We start from the raw sequence: 19,745 nt of genomic DNA on the forward strand, positions 1-19,745 counted from the left end.
TTCAGATTATTTTTGAATAGCTTAGATTATAAGCCTTTGATTGATGTACAATGTACATATTGTAAACAAAAATTTTGTATATGACGCGATTGAGGCAAGAAGAGCCAAGATAGGTAATTTAATCCACGCCGGTAGACCTCCTCATGCATCATGAAGGTCAGTAAAGCCACAGTCTGTTGGTTTAAAAATCGTTTGGCTGATGGGGACATCCTTAAAGACAAACTCAAGAGCAGAAACCCCACCAAAGTGAACCCTGAAGACAAAATGTAGGTTTTTAAGGTCAACCCAACGTTGAAAATGTCTGACTACTCCAAGAAGAAAAAGGTGCATCCGTCTACTTTGGGCAAAGGCATCCGAAAGACTGGAGGAAGGTTGCTTAGAAGAAGTGAGAGGCCACTCCTGTCCTAACATCAAAAGAGCTTCATCTTCAGTGATGACAACAATTCTTCAATGATCTGAAGCACAATAGCAACCGTGTATTTTTTTTTTCTCTGATGGTTATATGATTTTACTGCTGACCTCGTCTACAGCAAGCAAAGTAATCGGGTGGTATGTTTTTGCAAGGCTGATAACAGCATCAGGACAGTCACCAAAACGAAACAGCCCCCTCTTTGACGATGCTGGGGGCTGTGTCATTAACTAGAGAAAAAAAGCCTCCAATATGGTTTCCTGTTGGAAATCGATTACGTATGGGCAAAATATTGTCCCGTAGATCACCAAGACCACAAAGAAATCCAACAACGGCACGTACGTATTTCAGCAGGACGGGATCCTGCCCACACTACTAATATTATACAAGAGTGTATGGGTAGCAACATGAACTTCTGGTCCAAGAACATTTCGCACACGTTGTGCCAAAACTGAATCCACTGGATTACTCCATTTGCTGGTAAATTGAGAGGAAGGCCTGCAAAGTCTGCCACCCCAATATTGGTGCCCTGAAGACCTCGGTTAACCAGTAGTAGAAGATCATGAAAAAGGACTACTTTGCCAATGTGTACAAGGGGTTCCAGAGGTAGTTGGAGGCTATCACTGAGGCTGGTGGTGGACGGATTCATAATTAATGTGCATTGTTATAGTAAAAATATTATTAAAATTTTTTTCTATGTGATCGATATCATCCTGTTTATTTCAATGTTACTACTTCCAGGTGGGGTTCAATACTTTTGATACACCCGGTACTATGAATTTTCATTTGAACTGGAGTAAAAATTTAGGAAATGAAGAAGCTGCTTATTTATGTAGTAGTTTTGTTGGAATCATGTATATATATATCAATCGTATATGTGCAAGTTTATAGCATTTTTGCCCTTCGACCCTGCGCCACCTCTTTACATTGCCACCTGATAATTTTTACATAGCCCCTTCCACTTTCTAGATAAGTGAATCAATAAATAGGTACTGAATGATTAGAAATTAAATTTAAATATAAAGAATTTTAATGCTTTAATAAAATAAATAGATGAATTTTGTAGAAAATCTCAAAATCTTACCCAAGTATAAGTCCACAAATTTAAGTACCTTTTTTTCAATCTTAAACTAATTATCAGGTTTAACTGGATGATAGTACATGAAAATTCGCAATTATATGTCCCCTAAAATAGATGTTCCCAAACTTTTTGTCCAAACATTCAATATTTAAAATTAAAAATTTCTTGACACGCGTATTTTAATTAATATTTGGATTATTTTCAGCTCATGCAAATAATGTATAGTTGTCAAAACCGTACAAGACACTTGAACTTTCTTCAATACAACTGTTTATTAACTACCAATTGGACTTAATATTATCTTTTTGCATGAACCTAACAATTCTCACGATTTAATAATTATTATTCAAAGATATTGAATATTTGGAAGAATTGCCTTAGATCTAATCAAGTACAAATATACTTTTTTTTATACACTACTGTCCTCAATAAAAATCATAATAAATATTCTCTATAAGTGGTCAATTATTCAAAAATTTCAGAATTTAAAAAAATTAAAACTTTGATAAAAATAATTTTGTCAAGTTCATCAAATATTTAAAAGTTAAAACATTGGATTCTTTATAATTTAAATATAATTTGAGATCTTTAAGTTTTATTTATTCTTCAACCTTTTTCTCTTAAAATAAACAATTTATAAAATTTCAAATTGCAACTAAAGTAGTTATCAAATTCAAATACTCAAATGTATTTGTCAAAAAATATATGAAAAATATTGACTTGTGATGCAGCTTTATGTCTTCTAAAAGGTAGAAATTGCTGTCAAAAATATCAAATGTAAAATAATCAATAACTTATAAGAGAAAATACTGTTTTTTTATTATTGCAGAATTACTTCAAGACCTTGCTTTAGTATCATCTGTAAAATTATTTTAAGTAGAACATGAAATAAAAGTACTCAGAAATATAAGAAATACATATGAATAAATGATGAAGTAAACAGCATTGTCCGATAACTTTTTTAGCGAACAAAACCAAACAAATTAAAGTTAATTTTATTAAATATTATTGGCATGATCCTAAAGAACTCAAAAATCAATTTTCGAGAAAAAATAATTATCTCTTTTATGTCATAAGGATTAGAAAGATTTAAGTGTGTTTTATTAACCCAATCCAAAGAGAATAACAAAAATTGTTTTATTTATTTATTTAATATTTAGAGTTGAAACTTTATGTCGACTTAACTGATCTATGCTCTTAAAACTAGAAGATGTTATAACCTATACAATTATTTATACATATATCAAATCCATATTGACCAATACAAGTGATAGGATGTACTAATAACTATACCTGTCTAATGTTTGAAGTATCTGAACTTAGGATAGAACAGATCCACATTTTCTCATATTCGGGTCTGTTGATATATTCAAGTAAATTTAGATACAGATCTGAAACAAAAATCAAAAGATAATGGTTTTGAATTTTAGGGGCATTTTACCATAAATGATGCCCTAAACAAAATATTATCTGGATTAAGGTTACATTTTTACTTACTTCTGGTTCAAAACAAGAAATAAATCAATGTTATTTCTATTAGAACATCATCAACATTAAAAACGTTGTTACTTTTATTGTATTTTGCAACTGCCCTCCTGAAAAGTAAGAGAAAAATGCTCATAAATCAGTTGGTAGATAGCCAAATCTTGAAACAATGGAATTATTATTCAATAAATGTCTTGAATTGTTCATAGTTTAACAAGAGAGAATTCGAATCCAACCAATCAATATTAAACTCTGAATAGAGGAAAAGAAGAATATATGTACTTCGACAGCTAACAACCAAATTCAGTTTACATTTTCTGTTCGTGAGTACAAAACTACCACATAATAATATACACTTGATTATATTGTCAGCTGTCGTTGATTCTTTAATAATTATAAATCGTTGATTGATTGAATTATAATTAGTTCATTTTATACTGTGAATAATCATCAACAGTATTTTTATACTGTAGATGATTTGGGTAACTATTAACTGATTTTAGGCCTTTTTTTGTTTATATTCAAAGGAAAATTTGTTTGCTATAATAAAGTTTCACGATGTGTGAATTTACACCGTACGAAATAACCAGGCAATGCAACTATTATATGCACCTCCAAGCAATAATCAAGGTATATAGAGTGTATTTTTGATATAAATAATATCATGTGTTAATATATATACGATTAGGTATTAAGTAATAAATAATATAAGATTTTAAGATCTGAAAAATCTATCATATGTTTATACGTAAATATTGAAGTACCCAGAGCTGGTCCGGATTTCGAATCTTTTCAAATTATGCAAGTTTACTTATACCATAACTGGGTACTTTGAATCCTGGTACCAAAACCCAATCTATCCCTTATCTGAATGCCATTGTTGAAAGTATTACTCAAGCTATTGTTAACTACAAGTATTTCTTAGAAATGACATAGCATCTTCAATTATTGTTCAGCTCATTAAATATGTTTATAATAATAAAAACAAGATATTTTGTTTATTTAACGAAAATGACCCTTCACCTGAAAATATAAATACTAATAGAAACTAATTTTACGATTATGTTAATTTTATTAACACATTAAAACCGGCAATTTAAATTACTTAATTTGACTATTCAGTTTCAAAGAAGGAATCTATATGAAAAATTAAACCCTATTAAAACGATATGGAAATATTTTAATTGAATCATAATTTTGCAACGTGATGGTATTTACCATAAATTTAATTGTATTTAAAAATAATAAATAAAAATACATATTTAAATATAAGGCTGAAATAAATGTTAACAATAACAGGTATACGATTGCTTAAATGTTCATGGTAGATCAATAAGCAAATTTAATAATTCCGAAACATTTTTACTTTGACTGAAAGCATAGAATTTGACAAAATATTAAGGATAATTTATGGACTTTAGGTTCTAAAACATATATCATAATAACAGGAAAAAAATATTTGCTTCACTTTTTATTTACATTGTAAATTTTTTGTTCTTGAGCACAGTGTTACTACACACGAAAAAACAATATATTTTTTATGTCAATTGTCGATTTTTTCCCCTTCTTTTCTCGTAATTAATGTTCTGAACGTTAATTGGTTGGATTAAAATTTTATCCTTTAAACTATAATTAATTATCAACAATAGTTTCATATTTTGGAATAATTGGCTAACTTTTAACTGATTTTATACCTTATTTCTCTTTCTGTTTGGAGGAAAGGTTTCGCTACACAATAAAGGTAACAACGTGTGAGATAACAATATTTGGAATAATCAGGCAATGTAACTATTATATTTCTCTCCAAGCATTAATCAAGAAAAATAGAGAGGATAAAGTTATCCGTAAAAAAATGTTCCAGTATCCTATGCCCATTTGGATTTAATATGTTTTTTTTTGGATTATTCAATTTAATTATACCGTACTCTGGTATTTTGGATCTGGGTCCAATACCCGTCTTATCTCTAATTTGAATATAACTATTGAAAGTTTTTTATGCCTTTTGTAAACTACAAGTTTTTCTTGGAAATGCCAAAATGAGTGTTGAAAAATACCTTTTACTTAATAACATACTTTCATCTTAGATCAATAAGAAAATTACAATTGCAACAAAACATTGATGCTTAAACTGAAGGTAAAGAATTTGAAAGAAAAATGAAGTAAAAAACAAAACAAAGTGACTGATTATTTAAGGATGAAATAGGCATATATAGATATAAATAAAAAACATTTGCTTACATTTGTTATATTTTTGGGCAAACAGGTTTTGTAGACATGAAGAAAAAAAAAAAATTAAATTGCCTCCTTCGAAAGGTTCTAAAAAAAATAGTATAAAAATATTCATGAAGCAGGGGTTTGACATCAGTTCATATTTGAAGATCCAACTACAAAGATGAAGAGTTTTGTAAGATCTAATTATGACAAATCAATTATATATTCTTCAATTTGTATGGTTGTTAATGTTTCTATAGGTTGTTTCTGCTTTGGTACTCTGTTTCGCTATCAGCATTGACGCTGGAGTATTCTCTAGAAGAGCTGGACGTAACTCACCTCCACTCAGCGCATATGGGGCCGGACAAGTAGGAGCTGCTTCATCCTTTAACCAAGTCACAACTTCTTTCGGTGGATCTGGTTCATCCTTCGGAGGATCATCTTTCGGTGGATCTACTGGCGGAGCTTCGTCTGGACCCGCTGCCCCTGTTGTTGCTATCATCAGTGAATCAAACAATGCTCCTGGTACCCTTGGAGACAACAGCGACTTTGACAACTCCTTTGAAGCCGAAAATGGTATCAGACAAACATCTTCTGGATCCACTGTCACCATTGGAGAGGAATCCGTCGTTGTCATGAAGGGATCTTACGAATATGTTGGCCCTGATGGTCAAACTTATGTTGTTGACTGGATTGCTGATGAGAATGGATTCCAACCTTCTGCCCCTCATCTCCCCAAGGAAGTCCCAATCCCATTCCCTGAAATTGCCGAAGCCGTTGCCGCTCAAATCGCTTTCGCTGCCCAAGAAGATGCTGCTGGAGGATCTGGTTCTGCTGGTGGATTTGGTGGTTCTGCTGCTGGCGGATTTGGACAATCTTTTGGTGCATCTAGTCAAAGCCAATCCGTTGCTCCCCTTTCCAACTACGGTCGTTAAGACTATTCTTCCTTGGATTTTATACTTATGATTCTTTCTTGAAATATACATCCGTAAATACAAACGAGAATGTTCTTACCTTCTTTATTTATTTGTATTTTTTCTTATTTAAAATGTATGCATTTTAATCTTCATTCTATAAATTTTTAAAGGCACATTTTTACTACATTTGAAGCCGAAAATGGAATCAAACAAGAAGCTGTTGGATCAACTGTTGTCCTCAATGAAGACTCTGTCGTTACCATGACTGGATCTTATGAATACGTTGGTAAAGATGGTCAAACCTACGTCGTCGACTGGGTCGCTGATGAAAATGGTTTCCAACCTTCTGCCGCTCATCTCCCCGAGGATGTTCCCATTCCTTTCCCTGAAATTGCTGAAGCCATCGAAGCTCAAATTGCTTTTGCTAAACAAGAAGATGCTGCTAACGGTGGTTCTTCCAGTGGATCCTCCTTAAATTCGGAATCTTCCTTCAACAGTGGACTCCAAGGGCAATCCAATGGATTCAACTCTGCCAGTACTGCTTCTAATAACGTCTCCGTCTACACCAGTCCCATTCTCCAAACTTATTCTAATTAAATGATTATACAAATCATTTAAGTGAAGTTTTAACCAAAAATTTTAAAATCTAAATGCTTAATTATAGGATATTTAATAAAATTTTATAAAGTACTTTATATCTATATATGATAATGAAATTTACAAATAAATGCTCTGTTAAAAATGTCCTTAAAGACCCAAAAATATTAACTACTCGATCAATTTATCGTCAAATTTCCAATTGATCTCATTGGCTATTGTCAGAATTTGGCTTTCTCACATATCATTTTACGTAATCATTACCTTAGTTTGATATACATAGTTTGAACTCAACAACAATTTTTTTTTCAATGGTTTTCTCACCCAATGAAGGAATTTTTTTTTAAATGGATTATCCTTTCATACTTATCTTCAAAGAATCATCAAAGCAGTGATATAATCTAAATTAAAACCTATTTTTCTAAATTTATTTTAATAACAGTTTACAAAAATGAGCAATTTTTTGAGCGATTGCTCACAAATCCTAAGTCTATCATTGATTCACATTATCTAGTTAAATAAGTAAAAATAAATGGAACTTAAAATAGAAGCATATATTATTTGGCTAAATTCATATGACTTACTTTTTTCTATATTGTAGAATCCATGTAAATTTGTAGATAAATAGTCTTGGGTATTAGTAGAAAATTAAAAATGTCGTAGTTTTGTTATGCAGCATGCACATACTAAGTAGGCAAGTTTATTACATTTTTGTCCTTCGAAAATACCCCACCCCTCTTACTGCCATAGCACCTTGAACTTCCAAGATAAGCCAATCAATAAATTTGTACTGTATGACTAGAGAATTTAGTTAGTATGAAAATAAAATTTATATTTCAAAGATGTAAACTAAATGGTTGTTTTATTTTAAATTTTGACTGTGTCAGATTCAAATGTTTAGTTTCTGGATGTAATTTGACTCAAAAAATCATTGTGGAAGACACAGTTGATGCAAACACCCTCTATAAATATTCTTGGCAAAAATACAAGCAGTAAAATTGTCGGTGGTAAAAAGATTTGCGGCAAAATTAACAGTCTCCAAAAGAAATTATTCATAATTGTATACTTCTGGACGCTGGTGTCCTTCTAGGGAAGTTTTTGACCGATGTATCAATTGGTACATTACATTTTTCTTCTGTGTAAATTTTTTTATTGTCGTGATGACATTTTGATACTTTCAGCTGAATTAAATTATAAAACTCACTACTAGTGATTAAATCTTTACTCATCATGATGAAGGTAATAGTAGAGACAAAGGAGATACTGATTATTTTTTGTATGCTTTAAATATGATATTTTTGTTGTTTAAGAGATTTCAAGAAAAAAAAAATCATACAAATTCGTTTTTAAAATAATCTAGTTAATTAAAAAATAAAAAAGTAGATTACAAAAACAAAACAAGATTTAAGTGAACTCAAATGCTCCAATAAAGCAACAGCATCACTTCCGAATAAAAACGACTACCTGAGGGGATATTTATATAAATAAAAGCTCTATTGAGTTCCTCGAAATCGTTTATCAAATGTACAAATTGATAAACATAATGATGGCCCATACTAAGATTGATAGCCAACAAAATAGCCGTAACTTTACAAAAATTTGAGCACAATATGTGTATTGTGCAAGAGAAAATATCATTTTTGTTATATACATATATGACTTCTGATGTATCTGTATTTTTCCTAAAAGCTACAAATTGTATTCAAAAATATCACCTGTAAAATTATAAATGATTTGACAAAAAAAATACAAAAAAAAAAAAAAAAATTCTCAAATTAATACAATAACTTATGCTTCGGTACCATCTGTTTTTCAAATAGTCAATGAAGTCCCATATTTTTGGAGAAAGTGGATCGAAAAAAATAAAGTTCATAACTTTGTGTAATGTAAGTATGCTCCTAAAGAACTCAATAATCAACATTCGACAAAAAATACTTAACTCTGTCATGTGGTATGGGTTTGAAAGAGTCGAGTGCGTTGAATAAACTTAATCCAAAGAGAAAAAAACAACATTGGTTTTTATGAAATGTAGAGTTAAAACTTCATGATGTTGACTTTACGGTATGATACTCCTAAAAGGTATGCTCCATATTGACCAATACTATACATGTCGACTAAACTTCTTGATGCTCCTAGAACTAGAAGGTTTTAATACCTATACAATTATTTCTACATATATATATAATCCATATTGACCATTACAAGTGATATGATGTAGTAATAACTACTTGTCTAATGTTTGAAATATCCCCATTTTATTGTATTCACGTCTGTTGATATCTTTAAATTTTAATATTCGATTAAATTTCGGGTTCCTAAAATAATTCAGATGACCTTTAATGAAGATATAAAGAGTATATGTTTGCTATAGATAATATATTTTTTTATTACTAGGAGTGAGTATTAAACAATTATACAAGCATTTGAAGATACGAAATATATTTTATGTCTTTATTCGTAAGAGTTTGAACACCCAAAGCTGGTTCAAGTTTTGGATCTTTTCAAATTATGCAAGTTTACTTGGTACTTTGGATACAGGTCTAAAAACCCACTATATCTCTTATCTGAGCACCATTGTTTTAAGTATTACTCAAACTTTGTTTACTAATTTTTTTTTTTTGCAAATGCCATAGTATCTTCAATGATGATGTAGCTCATTAGATATGCTTATAATGATAAAAACAAGATATATCCTTTATTTAACGAAAACTACCATTCATTTGAAAATATAAATACTTATAGAAAATAATTTTACAATTACGTTAATTTTATCAAAACATTACGGTTGGCAATTTAGTCTTAATTTTGACATTCCGTTTCAAAGAATGAATCTACATAAAAAATGACCTTTAAAATTAAGGCCTAATTAAATTAAATAGAAATATTTTAATTACATCATAATTTTTCAACGTGATTGCATTTACATAAATTTAATTGTCTTCCAAAAAATAATATTTGTAAAATACCTATTCCTCTTTGAGGCTGAAATGAATGTTGAAAATAACTTGTTGACCAATGTTAAACGTTCATAATATATCAATAAGCAAATTTCAATGAGGTAGAATACATGGACACTTAAACGGAATGTGAAGAAATTGAAAGAAAAATTAACTAAAATTATATCAATGATAATTTACGGGCGATATGTTCTATTATAAATAAAAAAACGCATTTACTTCACGTTTTATTTTTGAGGGGGAGGGAGTGGCGTAAACAGGTTTACTAGACATGAACAGTCAAACAAAAATGCCCTTTTTGAATGCGAATAATAATCAAAAGAGTATAAAAACATTGACGAAGCAGGAGTTTGACATCAGTTCATATTTGAAGATCCAACTTAAAAGATGAAGAGTTTTGTATGATCTAATTATGACAAATCAATGATTCATTATTCAATTATTAATTTTTTTATTAGGTTGTTTCTGCATTGGTACTCTGCTCCGCTATCAGTATTGATGCTGGAGTATTCTCCAGAAGAACTGGTCGTAACTCACCTCCAATCAGCTCATACGGAGCCGGATAAGTAGGAGCCGCTTCATCCTTTAACCAAGTCACATCCTCATTCGGTGGATCTGGTTCATCCTTCGGAGGATCATCTTTCGGTGGATCCGCTGGAGGAGCTTCATCTGGACCCGCTGCCCCCGTTGTTGCTATCATCAGTGAATCTAACAATGCTCCCGGAACTCTTGGAGACAACAGCGACTTTGATAACTCTTTCGAATCCGAAAATGGTATCAGACAAGAATCTTCTGGGTCCACTGTCAGCATTGGAGAAGATTCAGTCGTTGTTATGAAGGGATCTTACGAATACATTGGGGATGATGGTCAAACATACGTCGTCGACTGGATCGCTGATGAGAATGGTTTCCAACCCTCTGCTGCTCATCTCCCCAAGGAAGTCCCAATCCCCTTCCCCGAAATTGCTGAAGCCGTCGAAGCTCAAATCGCTTTTGCTGCCCAAGAAGATGCTGCCGCTGTAGGATCTAGCTTCAATGGTGGATTCCAAGGACAATCCAGTGGATTCCAAGGACAATCCACTGGATTCCAAGGACAATCCAGTGGATTCCAAGGACAACAAAACTTGGACAACAAAACTTTGCTTCTTCGAACCAAGTACAATCTTCAGCTCCTTTGACCAGTTATGGTGGTTAATTAACCAAAAGACAAAACTATCTTCTCCTCACTTTTGGCATTATTACCTAGAATTGAGTTGACCATCAGTATTTACGCTTAAAATTTGAAACTATCTTACTTTTCAAAATATTAAAAATGAAATGTATTTAAACATTCAATGTATTATGTATATCGAAATGTATAAATTACCAACATTATTACAAAACTCAGCTGTTTACCAGTCATTTCTTCGTGTCTATCACAAGCTTTTTCGAACTTTTGAATTCAAGTTACAGTGAATTTTCAAATCTTTGATGCTTCCTCCTTTAAAAGACTGGCACTTAAAATATATCCATATATTAATTGGCGTAATTAAAATAAGTCATTTATTTCCAAATTTGTCAATTTTATGTAAATTGACATACCGGATGTAGAAAAAGTAATGACACATTCTAAAAATATAGTTTTGAATAGGTGTTGTTGATTAAAAATTAAAGTTCAGATTATTTTTGAATAGCTTAGATTATAAGCCTTTGATTGATGTACAATGTACATATTGTAAACAAAAATTTTGTGTATGACGCGATTGAGGCAAGAAGAGCCAAGATAGGCAATTTAATCCACGCTGGTAGACCTCCTCATGCATCATGAAGGTCAGTAAAGCCACAGTCTGTCGGTTCAAAAATCGTTTGGCTGATGGGGACATCCTTAAAGACAAACTCAAGAGCAGAAACCCCACCAAAGGGAACCCTGAAGACAAAATGTAGGTTTTTAAGGTCAACCCAACGTTGAAAATGTCCGACTACTCCAAGAAGAAAAAGGTGCATCCGTCTACTTTGGGCAAAGGCATCCGAAAGACTGGAGGAAGGTTGCTTAGAAGAAGTGAGAGGCCACTCCTGTCCTAACATCAAAATTGCTTCATCTTCAGTGATGACAACAATTCTTCAATGTCTGAAGCACAGTAGCAACCGTGCATTTTTTTCTCTGATGGTTATATGATTTTACTGCTGACCTCGTCTACAGCAAGCAAAGTAATCGGGTGGTATGTTTTTGCAAGGCTGATAACAGCATCAGGACAGTCACCAAAACGAAACAGCCCCCTCTTTGACGATGCTGGGGCTGTGGCATTAACTAGAGAAAAAAAGCCTCCAATATGGTTTCCTGTTGGAAATCGATTACGTATGGGCAAAATGTTGTCCCGTAGATCACCAAGACCACAAAGAAGTCCAACAACGGCACGTACGTATTTCAGCAGGACGGGATCCGGCCCACACTACTAATATTATACAAGAGTTTATGGGTAGCAACATGAACTTCTGGTCCAAGAACATTTCGCACACGTTGTGCCAAAACTGAATCCACTGGATTACTCCATTTGCTGGTAAATTGAGAGGAAGGCCTGCAAAGTCTGCCACCCCAATATTGGTGCCCTGAAGACCTCCATTAATCAGCAGTAGAGGATCATGAAAAAGGACTACTTTGCCAATGTGTACAAGGGGTTCCAGAGGCAGTTGGAGGCTATCACTGAGGCTGGTGGTGGACAGATTCATAATTAATGGGCGTTGTTATTGTAAAAATATGATTAAAAAATGTTTTCTATGAGCAACATCATCCTGAGTATTTCAATTACTACTTCCAGGCGGGGTTCAGTACTTTTGATACAACTGGTACTATGAATTTTCATTTGAACTGGAGTAAAAATTTAGGAAATGAAGAAGCTGTTTATTTATGTAGTAGTTTTGTTAGAATCATGGATATAGTATATGTGCAAGTTTATAGCATTTTTGCCCTTCGACCCTGCGCCCCCTCTCTTACAACCGCGCACATAATTTTTACATATCCCCTTGCACTTTCTAGATAAATGAATCAATAAATAGGTACTGAATGATTAGAGAAATTAAATAGTATACAATTTTATATTTTAATAAAATAAATAGATGAATATTTTGTAGAAGATCTCAAAATCTTACCCAAGTATAAGTCCACAAATTTAAGTACCTTTTTTTCAATCTTAAACTAATTATCAGGTTTAACTGGATGATAGTACACGAAAATTCGCAATTATATGTCCCCTAAAATAGATGTTCCCAAACTTTTTGTGCCAAGGCACACCAAGTTAAAATTAAAAATTTCTTGACACGCGTATTTTAATTAAATTTGGATTATTATCAGCTCATGCAAATAATGTATAGTTGTCAAAACCGTACAAGACACTTGAACTTTCTTCAATACACACTGTTTGGGAACAACTACCAATTAGGACTTAATATTATCTTATTTGCATGAACCTATGTGAATTCTCACGATTTAATAATTATTATTCAAAGATATTAAATATTTGGCAGAATTGCCTTAGATCTAATCAAGTAAAAATATACTTCTTATTTATACACTACTGTCCTCAGCTACCGCTAAGAGAGTATTCTCTATAAGTGGTCAATTATTCAAGTATAGATCCCAGAGTTTAAAAAAATTAAAACTTTGATAAAAAATAATTTTTGTCAAGTTCATCAAATATTTAAAAGTTAAAACATTGGATTCTTTATAATTTAAATATAATTTGAGATCTTTTAGTTTTATTTATTCTTCAACCTTTTTCTTTTAAAAATAAACAATTTATATAAATTTCAGGAATTGCAATCATAAAGAGTTATCAAATTCAAATACTCAAATATGAGTGAAAAAATGGGGGCTGCTCATTCTTAATTGAGTAGAAACTGGAGCTTGCTCATTACTTTAAAAATCGAACAAGAGTTGCACTCATAAAATTAGTAACTGAGCGGGAGCAAGAGTTTGCTCAAGAATTTTGGGTGAACGAATACTTGGATCAAAAGTAAGTTGTTGAATATGTTCATTTCTCCATATTTCAATCAACTTGGAATCTTTATAACATTTTAATCAAATAAGTGGTAGGTCAAAGATCAAAAATAGAAAACATTCCAATAATTTTTTTACCTGCATAAAAATATAAGTACAGCCAATTTATTCATAGATATTTTTATTTGTATTTTAAGCTTCATATTCAAATGTTTATAATTAATTTAGAATTTTTGATGTTGGAATTCTTCTAGAGATTTTTTTTTTCAATGCATCAACGAGTATATTATAGTTTATTTATTGTCTTAATGATATTTCGATGCTTTTAGCTCAATTAAATAACATAGTTCACTAATGATTACATCCTTACTTTTCATGATGAAGTGAATAGTAAGTACAGAGAAGATAATTTGGGAAATGATACAAAATATGGTATTTTTTGTTTTTGAAGAGATTCCACCAATAAAAAATCATAATAAATCGCTTTTAATCCCTGCAGCAAAAATTCCAGTTAATTACAAAAAAAATTAAAAATATATTGCTAATTCAAACAGGATTTAAGTGTCCTAAACTGCTCTAATGAAGCAAAAACAGTAATTCCCAATGGATACAATTATTAGAGGGATATCTATATAAATAAAAGGTCTATTGTGTTTGTCGATATAGTTACTATATAATGGCACTCCAAAATAACATTTATAACCTATAAAAAGGTTGAAACTGTACCACAAATCTGGACATAATTTATGTATTTGTCAAAAAATATAGAATTTTTGTTATATATATGACTTGTGATGCAGCTTTATGTCTTCTAAAAGGTAGAAATTGCTGTCAAAAATATCAAATGTAAAATAATCAATAACTTATAAGAGAATTATTATTGCAGAATTACTACAAAACCTTATGCTTTAGTATCATCTGTAAAATTATTTTTAGTAGAACATGAAATAAAAGTACTCAGAAATATAAGAAATACATATGAATAAATGATGAAGTAAACAGCATTGTCCGATAACTTTTTAGCGAACAAAACCAAACAAATTAAAGTTAATTTTATTAAATATTATTGGCATGATCCTAAAGAACTCAAAAATCAATTTTCGAGAAAAAATAATTATCTCTTTTATGTCATAAGGATTAGAAAGATTTAAGTGTGTTTTATTAACCCAATCCAAAGAGAATAACAAAAGTTGTTTTATTTATTTATTTAATATTTAGAATTGAAACTTTATGTCGACTTAACTGATCTATGCTCTTAAAACTAGAAGATGTTACAACCTAAACAATTATTTATACACATATCTAATCCATATTGACCAATACAAGTGATAGGATGTACCTATACCTGTCTAATGTTTGAAGTATCTGAACTTAGGATATAACAGATCCACATTTTCTCGTATTCGGGTCTATTGATATATTAAAGTAAATTTAGATACAGATCTGAAACAAAAGTCAAAAGATAATGGTTTTGAATTTTAGGGGCATTTTACCATAAATGATGTCCTAAACAAAATATTATCTGGATTAAAGTTACATTTTTACTTACTTCTGGTTCAAAACAAGAAATAAATCAATGTTATTTCTATTAGAACATAATCAACAATAAAAACGTTGTTACTTTTATTGTATTTTGCAACTGCCCTCCTGAAAAGTAAGAGAAAAATGCTCATAAATCAGTTGGTAAATAGCCAAATCTTTGAACAATGGAATTATTATTCAATAAATGTCTTGAATTGTTCATAGTTTAACAAGAGAGAATTCGAATCCAACCAATCAATATTAAACTCTGAATAGAGGAAAAGAAGAATATATGTACTTCGACAGCTAACAACCAAATTCAGTTTACATTTTCTGTTCGTGAGAACAGAAATACCACATAATACTATACACTTGATTATTCTGTCAGCTGTCGTTGCTTCTTTAATAATTATAAATCGTTGATTGATTGAATTATAATTAGTTCATTTTATACTGTGAATAATCATCAACAGTATTTTTATACTGTAGATGATTTGGGTAACTATTAACTGATTTTAGGCCTTTTTTTTTTTATATTCAAAGGAAAATTTGTTTGCTATAATAAAGTTTCACGATGTGTGAATTTACACCGTACGAAATAACCAGGCAATGCAACTGTTATATGCACCTCCAAGCAATAATCAAGGTATATAAACTGTATTTTTGATATAGATAATATCATGTGTTAATATATATGCGATTAGGTATTAAGTAATAAATAATATAAGGTTTTAAGATCTGAAAAATCTATTATATCTTTATACGTAAATATTGAAGTACCCAGAGCCGGTCCAGATTTCGAATATTTTCGAATTATGCAAGTTTACTCATACCACAACTGGGTACTTTGAATCTTGGTACCAAAACCCAATCTATCCCTTATCTGAATGCCATTGTTGAAAGTATTACTCAAGCTATTGTTAACGACAAGTATTTCTTACAAATGACATATCACCTTCAATTATTGTTTAGCTCATTAAATATGTTTATAATAATAAAAACAAGATATTTTGTTTATTTAACGAAAATGACCCTTCACCTGAAAATATAAATACTAATAGAAACTAATTTTACGATTATGTTAATTTTATTAACACATTAAAACCGGAAATTTAAATTACTTAATTTGACTATTCAGTTTCAAAGAAGGAATCTATATGAAAAATTAAACCCTATTAAAACGATATAGAAATATTTTAATTGAATCATAATTTTGCAACGTGATGGTATTTACCATAAATTTAATTGTATTTAAAAATAATAAATAAAAATACATATTTAAATATAAGGGTGAAATAAATGTTAAAAATAACAGGTATACGAATGGTAAATGTTCATGGTTGATCAATAAGCAAATTTAATAACTACGAAACATTTTTACTTTGACTGAAAGCATAGAATTTGACAAAATATTACGGATAATTTAAGGACTGTCTGTTCTCAAACATATATCATAATAAGAGAAAAAAAAAATTTGCTTCACTTTTTATTTACAATGTAATTTTTTTGTTATTGAGTACAGTGTTACTACACACGAAAAAACAATATATTTTTTATGTCAATAGTCGATTTTTTTTCCTTCTTTTCTCGTAATTAATGTTCTGAACGTTAATTGATTGGATTATAATTTAATCCTTTAAACTATAATTAATTATCAATAATAGTTTCATATTTTGGCATAATTGCCTAACTTTTAACTGATTTTATACCTTATTTCTCATTCTGTTTGGAGGAAAAGTTTCGCTACACAATAAAGGTAACAACGTGTGAGATAAAAATATTTGGAATAATCAGGCAATGCAACTATTATATTCCTCTCCAAGCATTAATCAAGAAAAATAGAGGTAAAGTTTGATATACACGTAAATAATATCATTTGTTTATAATTAAAATGAAGTATTTAGTAATACCATAAGCTTTTTAAGATCTGAAAAATTCGTCAAAATGTTATCCGTAAAAGTTCGAGTATTCTATGCCCATTTGGATTTCATATGTTTTTGGATTATTCAATTTAATTATACCGTACCCTGGTATTTTGGATCTGGGTCCAATACCCGTCTTATCTCTAATTTGAATATAAGTATTGAAAGTTTTTCTATGCCTTTTGTAAACTACAAGTTTTTCTTGGAAATGCCAAAATGAGTGTTGAAAAAATACCTTTTACCTAATAATATACTTTCATCTTAGATCAATAAGAAAATTACAATTGCAACAAAACATTGATGCTTAAACTGAAGGTGAAGAATTTGAAAGAAAAATGAAGTAAAAAACAAAACAAAGTGACTGATTATTTAAGGACGAAATAGGCATATATAGATATAAATAAAAAACATTTGCTTACATTTGTTATATTTTTGGGCAAACAGGTTTTGTAGACATGAAGAAAAAAAATTAAATTGCCTCCTTCGAAAGGTTCTAAAAAAAAATAGTATAAAAATATTCATGAAGCAGGGTTTGACATCAGTTCATATTTGAAGATCCAACTACAAAGATGAAGAGTTTTGTAAGATCTAATTATGACAAATCAATTATATATTCTTCAATTTGTATGGTTGTTAATGTTTCTATAGGTTGTTTCTGCTTTGGTACTCTGTTTCGCTATCAGCATTGACGCTGGAGTATTCTCTAGAAGAGCTGGACGTAACTCACCTCCACTCAGCGCATATGGGGCTGGACAAGTAGGAGCTGCTTCATCCTTTAACCAAGTCACAACTTCTTTCAGTGGATCTGGTTCATCCTTCGGAGGATCATCTTTCGGTGGATCTACTGGTGGAGGTTCGTCTGGACCCGCTGCCCCCGTTGTTGCTATCATCAGTGAATCAAACAATGCTCCTGGAACCCTTGGAGACAACAGCGACTTTGACAACTCCTTTGAAGCCGAAAATGGTATCAGACAAACATCTTCTGGATCCACTGTCACCATTGGAGAATAGGTAATCCGTCATTGTCATGAAGGGATCTTACGAATATGTTGGCCCTGATGGTCAAACTTATGTTGTCGACTGGATCGCTGATGAGAATGGATTCCAACCTTCTGCCCCTCATCTCCCCAAGGAAGTCCAATCCCATTCCCTGAAATTGCTAAGCCTTTGCCAAACTCAAATTGCTTTTGCTGCCCAAGAAGATGCTTGGAGGATCTGGTTCTGCTGGTGGATTTCAAAATTCTGCTGCTGACGGATTCGGACAATCTTTTGAAAATCTAGTCAAAGCCAATCCGTTGCTCCCCTTTCCAACTACGGTCGTTAAGACTATTCTTCCTTGGATTTTATACTTATGATTCTTTCTTGAAATATACATCCGTAAATACAAACGAGAATGTTCTTACCTTCTTTATTTATTTGTATATTTTCTTATTTAAAATGCATGCATTTTAATCTTTATACTATAAATTTTTAAAGGCACATTTTTACTACATTTTGAATATAATAAACGATTCAAAAATAGTTTTCATTGACAATAAACAATGGATTTATCAAGATATTTGTTCATTTTAAACCATAAAATATCAAAAGAGCCTTGTTTTTATTTTTAAATATATTATAGTATAATAAGTAGAAATAAAAACATTAATTTTTATATATTTATTCAGAATCTTTTTAATTTAAAGACTTGTCAATTAATATTTTATTTATTTTTGAAAGTTTTAAATAATGCCCCAGGTGTATACCACATACATTTTTTGGATCTAAGGAAAAAACAATGTAGTCGCAGTGGCATTTTGATGATTGTAAACGTTTCATGGGATCTTGGTTTTATATTTATGTTTTAAAAAATTGAAAAATCTATAATTATTCACAAAATATTAAAATTTAAGAAAAAATTTCAAAAATCTATATCAAAGTTACTTTTTTTAAGAAATGAAATCATTCAAAAAAATATTTTGCCCCTATTTTGAATCCTGACCAAGTTTTTTTTAATTAGGAAAAATTTCTTTATTTTTTTTGTACGAAAATAAATATTGGTAGGGTTTTCTTCGGTTTTAAAATAACAGTAAATGCTATTAACTAATATTTTTCAAAATTAGTGCCAAACAGTTTTTGCCAATTTATCCTGAATTTTGATTTTGGAATTTTCTGAAAATGATAAAGAAGATGGACAACAGTGACTTCAATAACGCCTTTGAAGCCGAAAATGGAATCAAACAATAAGCTGTTGGATCAATTGTTGTCCTCAATGAAGACTCTGTCGTTACCATGACTGGATCTGATGAATAGGTTGGTAAAGATGGGCAAACCTACGTCGTCGACTGGGTCGCTGATGAAAATGGTTTCCAACCTTCTGCCACTCATCTCCCCGAGGATGTTCCCATTCCCTTCCCTGAAATTGCTGAAGCTGTCGAAGTTCAAATTGCTTTTGCTGCTCAAGAAGATGCTGCAAACGGTGGTTATTCCAGTGGATCCTCGTTAAATTTGGAATCTTCCTTCAACAGTGGACTCCAAGGGCAATCCAATGGATTCAACTCTGCCAGTACTGCTTCTAATAACGTCTCCGTCTACACACGTCCCATTCTCCAAACTTATTCTAATTAAATGATTATACAAATCATTTAAGTGAAGTTTTAACCAAAAATTTTAAAATTTAAAGGCTTAATTAT

The 19,745-nt window shown here is 31.0% G+C and overlaps 1 protein-coding gene, 1 long non-coding RNA gene and 1 pseudogene across 2 annotated transcripts; 2 read left to right on the top strand and 1 right to left on the bottom strand.

Annotated features, from left to right (window-relative positions):
- The first annotated feature begins 5,308 nt into the window (after positions 1-5,308).
- LOC121130109 (uncharacterized) lies at positions 5,309-6,208 on the top strand. Its single transcript, XM_040725823.2, has 2 exons — positions 5,309-5,379; positions 5,447-6,208. The coding sequence occupies exons 1-2, from the start codon at positions 5,368-5,370 to the stop codon at positions 6,119-6,121; spliced, it is 687 nt and encodes a 228-aa protein (XP_040581757.1). The 5' UTR covers positions 5,309-5,367; the 3' UTR covers positions 6,122-6,208.
- LOC139907385 (uncharacterized) lies at positions 5,447-10,449 on the bottom strand. The gene is made up of 2 exons (XR_011783950.1): positions 10,333-10,449; positions 5,447-5,639 (listed from the first exon to the last, which is right to left on the bottom strand). It is a non-coding gene; the product is annotated as an uncharacterized lncRNA (long non-coding RNA).
- LOC121130107 (uncharacterized) lies at positions 10,030-11,043 on the top strand (annotated as a pseudogene).
- Positions 11,044-19,745: the final 8,702 nt, after the last annotated feature.

Source organism: Lepeophtheirus salmonis, chromosome Z (assembly GCF_016086655.4).
Source record: "Lepeophtheirus salmonis chromosome Z, UVic_Lsal_1.4, whole genome shotgun sequence".
NCBI classification, from domain to species: Eukaryota; Metazoa; Arthropoda; class Copepoda; order Siphonostomatoida; family Caligidae; genus Lepeophtheirus; species Lepeophtheirus salmonis.